This window comes from Microtus ochrogaster, chromosome 21, assembly GCF_000317375.1.
Source record: "Microtus ochrogaster isolate Prairie Vole_2 chromosome 21, MicOch1.0, whole genome shotgun sequence".
Lineage (NCBI taxonomy): Eukaryota > Metazoa > Chordata > Mammalia > Rodentia > Cricetidae > Microtus > Microtus ochrogaster.
In genome coordinates this window covers 10,293,718-10,297,537 of record NC_022022.1, presented here as the reverse complement: position 1 = coordinate 10,297,537, position 3,820 = coordinate 10,293,718, and the positions used below count along the sequence as shown (strand labels likewise).

Here is a 3,820-nt window from a genome sequence, read left to right as displayed (position 1 = left end):
CTGCACACAGCAACCTGCTTTCTTACTAGTCTCTGCTACCCTCCCTCCTCCAGTGAGGCAATCAGGGCTCATGGATCCATGCCGTGCAGCAGATAATCCAAGGATTTGATAGATTTGGCTCTGGAATGTAGACCGGAGCCTGCAAGCTGACTTCCCTTGCTAATCATGCTATGCACAGGGTAGCAGGGCAGCGTCTGAAACCAGTTAACCTGCCCAAGGGCTGTGCTGGCTGGGAATGAGGGCTACAAATGGGCTTTGGAGCCAGGAGAGGCTGGGGGGACAGTTGATCCTGCTCTCTTCCCTAACTGGTAGGTGTTCTTACCGAGAAAAAGGACTCTAGTGCGGGTACCCAGGATGCTTTGAAAATTTAATAAATAATGGCTTTTTAAAATTGTATAAACGATAAATTACCATGCAGTCCTTATAATTTAAAATAATTTACAGGCTGAGGTAGGGAGGGGCCGAGGAGGGTGGTGGAGGGGGCAGGTGGGGAAGGGTCCTGCAGGCAGGTCAGCCTCTTCTTGCAGCCTTCCTGCTGAGCACACACACACAGGCTGTGTCTATCCGGATGAACCTCCAGGCAGCCTGCTTGTCATCTGTTGTCAACGCCTTGACAAAGGTGTGGGTTGTGGTGCAGTAAGAGTTCCAGTGCTTGGAGTCAATGCCCCGGCATCCACTCTCCACGGGATTGGGGGCTCGGCACTTGGTCTCGAAAAAGTACTGTTTGAATACACTATTGTTGATGTTCACCTCGCCCAGCACTGTCACCTCCTTGCCTTTGATGTCCGTGGCTGTGGTCTTATCCCCAACCCACATACTGACACTGTCACACACTGAGAACTCCCCCATGTGGAAGACGGGGTGGGTGGACGAGCGCTTGCTCCTGTGAGTCCTGTTGAAGGAGATTGTACCATGGGCCTGGAAGTCCAGATCCAGAGAGTCTGAAGAGGTGGGTGGGGGCTGGGTGCTAAACAGCACGCGGGGTGAACGGAGTCTCCGTTTCTTAAACAGTCTGGGGTCCACAGTGATGTTGCGGGTCTGTCCTGTCACGCGGGCAGCTATTGGGGTAGCAGGGGCGCTGCGGGCTCTGCGGAGGGCTGTGTCAAGGGAATGCTGAAGTTTAGTCCAGTGGGCTTGGGGGACGGAGTCTCCTTCTGGGACATCGCTATCTGTGTAGGGTTCTGCCTGTACGCCGATCAAAAACGCTGTGATCAGAGTGTAGAACAACATGGACATTACGCTCTGCACCTAGAAGGACAAAGACGGACAGGTTACTCAGGGGAGTGGCACTGAGCATCGTCAGACAGTGTTGTGCTCCCTCTCGGGGACCTCTCAGGAGGACGCCGGGAGGTTCTGATGATGGGCTACGGATGAGGAGATGCTGAACTCACAACTCAAAGTATGGTACTTGGGAGAGTGAGAAGAAGTGCTGTCAGCAATCACCCTGGCACGGCTGGCATTAACCAGAGCAGCCTGTGTGGTGGTTCTATTCCGGGAAGCAACCGGGCCCTTTAAATCCTGCCTAGGAACTTTGGCTCTCTGACTGCCGGCTGGGAGGGTGGTGGGAAAGTTCTGGAAGCACAGCAGCTCTGAGCCTAGAGACTAGTGCTTACATGACCCACCGCCTTGAAGACTGGGGGGGGGGGGGATTCTGGTTAGGACCTGCCATCTTTCTTTCACATATCAGGAAGTCTTCCACAAGGAATCAACTAACATGTTTACAAAGTTACGCCAGAAGCTAGACCAGAAGGAGAATCCAAAAGATCCCTTACCACTCTGCATTTCTTCCACCCTCCCTCCTTCAGGTCTTCCATTTTTTTGAACAAGTCCGTTCTTTTTATTGCTTGCTTGTAGGTGAGTAGAGACCAAACGCCAGGCTCTAACCCGGATCACCCTGAGTAGCACTAGAGTCAACTTTGCTCTGGGGACCATTGTCCTTCCCCGCAGTGAGCATCAATTCACATCTGTAGAGGTGGATCAAAGGTCACCTCCTATGTGAAGCGTCTCCAGCTGGTGGTCAGCTCAGAGGATCTCCTCTAGAGCATTTTCCAAGCCCCTGATTCTGTCCTTTCTCTCATCTTCCTGCTCTGATGGATCTTCAGCCTCGTTTGTTTCTTTTCTACTCCTGGAAGCTTTCTCTGATAACTCTAGCATAAATGTTCCCTCTGTCTGTCTGTCTCTCTGTGGGTGTGTGAGTATATGCTTGTGTCTGCATGCATATGTGTGTGTGTGTGTGTGTGTGTGTGTGTGTGTGTTCTTCCTGATAAATCTACATAATGAAAAAAGAGCCTTAGCACTAGATCTGAGAAAACGTTGGATATCCAGCCCAAATACTCGTCAGCAGAAGAAAATGCCATTTAATCTACTGCACCTTGGCTTTCTTTATGGACAGGGAACACTATTTTCCAGAGTGACTCTTTGGATTAAGTGTGTGTTGATTCTGAATGATTGGGTCTCTCTTAAGACAAGGACGTCGTCTTCTTTAGTTCTGCCTCTGGCTGGTCACTCTCTGAGCCCCTTCCATGAGGAGATTTTCATATCTTATTGTTCCTCCTCTCTCAGACATCTTTAAAGCATGCTTTTGGGCTTGTTCACTTCCTGGCTGTGTGGTCTTAGAGGGCAGAGCCATGGCTCACCCACCTGGGTGGCAGGCTCCTCCATCACTTTGTGAGCATCTTTTTTGTCTTTCACAGCGGACTGTGTTACCTTTACCTGGGCACACGGTACCCATTTCCATGTCTGTCTGTCTCCCTGGTTGGGTTTTAGAAGTCATGTGACTTCCATTTTGATCATTGCACTGCCATGTACAATGTCTGAAATGCTGCATTTTCTCAGCAAATACAAGGACAATAAGGAAACTATTGAATGGAGGTGTCAGGGAAGCCCACTCTTTGTTCACTTTCCGTATGGACGCGGGTCCTTTCAACCATGCCCAAGCTACACACTGCCTTCCAATCAGCATCCAGCCAGTGAAATTCCATACAATACTGTGCTTCATGATGGGATCCAAGAAGGAAACAGTCACATTCTTTTCTCTTGGGTTCCTTTGAAGGACTTTTTTGTCACTTCACTTCTCTCTGAGGCGCTACACCTGAGGTTTTGATGCCTCTCCCAGACCCGATGGCTAAAGGTCTGGCTGATAATTGTCTTGCCAGCCCTCAGAGGAGCGAGCATTCTTTTGGCAGCTAATCCAGCTCCTTTTCTTGTTTCGGTTCTTTCTTCTCGGTACACATTATCTTTCATCAGGTGAATTAAGGCAGAAGACACGGAACTGAAATCCATACTTTTATGCCCAAATTGGTAACACCTGTTAGAACTGGATCGGAAACTGGAGAAAAGTTGACTGGGGTTTAGGGTTTCAATAGAAATAAAGCCTGCCTTGTTCTGTGGTCCCCATGGTCTCCTTCCGTAGGGTCTTCAGGGGGTGCTCATCCTCTCCTGAGGGACTGCTGATGCCCGTAGCTACATTCCTAGCCCAGTTGCTTCCTGGAGCACTCTCTGGACCCCCAACTTCCCAGCAGCACCTCTCCATGGATATTGACAGTCTCAGTGCAAGACATCACTGAGTGGACTCTTCCTGCTCAATCCCACCGTCATCCCGTCTTTGTCTTCTGTATCAGTGATAGCTGTCCAATCTTGGACCACTCGGTGCCTTCCAAATTAGTCCCACAGTCACCATCTCTCTTGCTCTGGTGTTCTCGGTCTTCTAAATTGCATCTTCACTTTTAGCTTTCTTATTACGAGGACCATTGTACCTTCATCTCTCTTATTCCAGTGTCATCCCGCCCTGGCTTCCACATTAAGCTTCTTTTTTTTTTTT

General features: G+C 49.7%; 1 protein-coding gene across 1 annotated transcript in view; it reads right to left on the bottom strand.

Moving 5' to 3' along the window:
• Nucleotides 1-385: 385 nt before the first annotated feature.
• Ngf (nerve growth factor) overlaps nt 386-3,820 on the bottom strand; it is a 51,932-nt gene continuing 48,497 nt past the window's right edge. Inside the window, exon 3 of the mRNA XM_026784183.1 lies at nt 386-1,248. Within this exon, the coding sequence (XP_026639984.1) occupies nt 511-1,236 (726 nt within the window). The 5' untranslated portion in view covers nt 1,237-1,248 and the 3' untranslated portion in view covers nt 386-510. The remainder of the gene's footprint in view (nt 1,249-3,820) is intronic.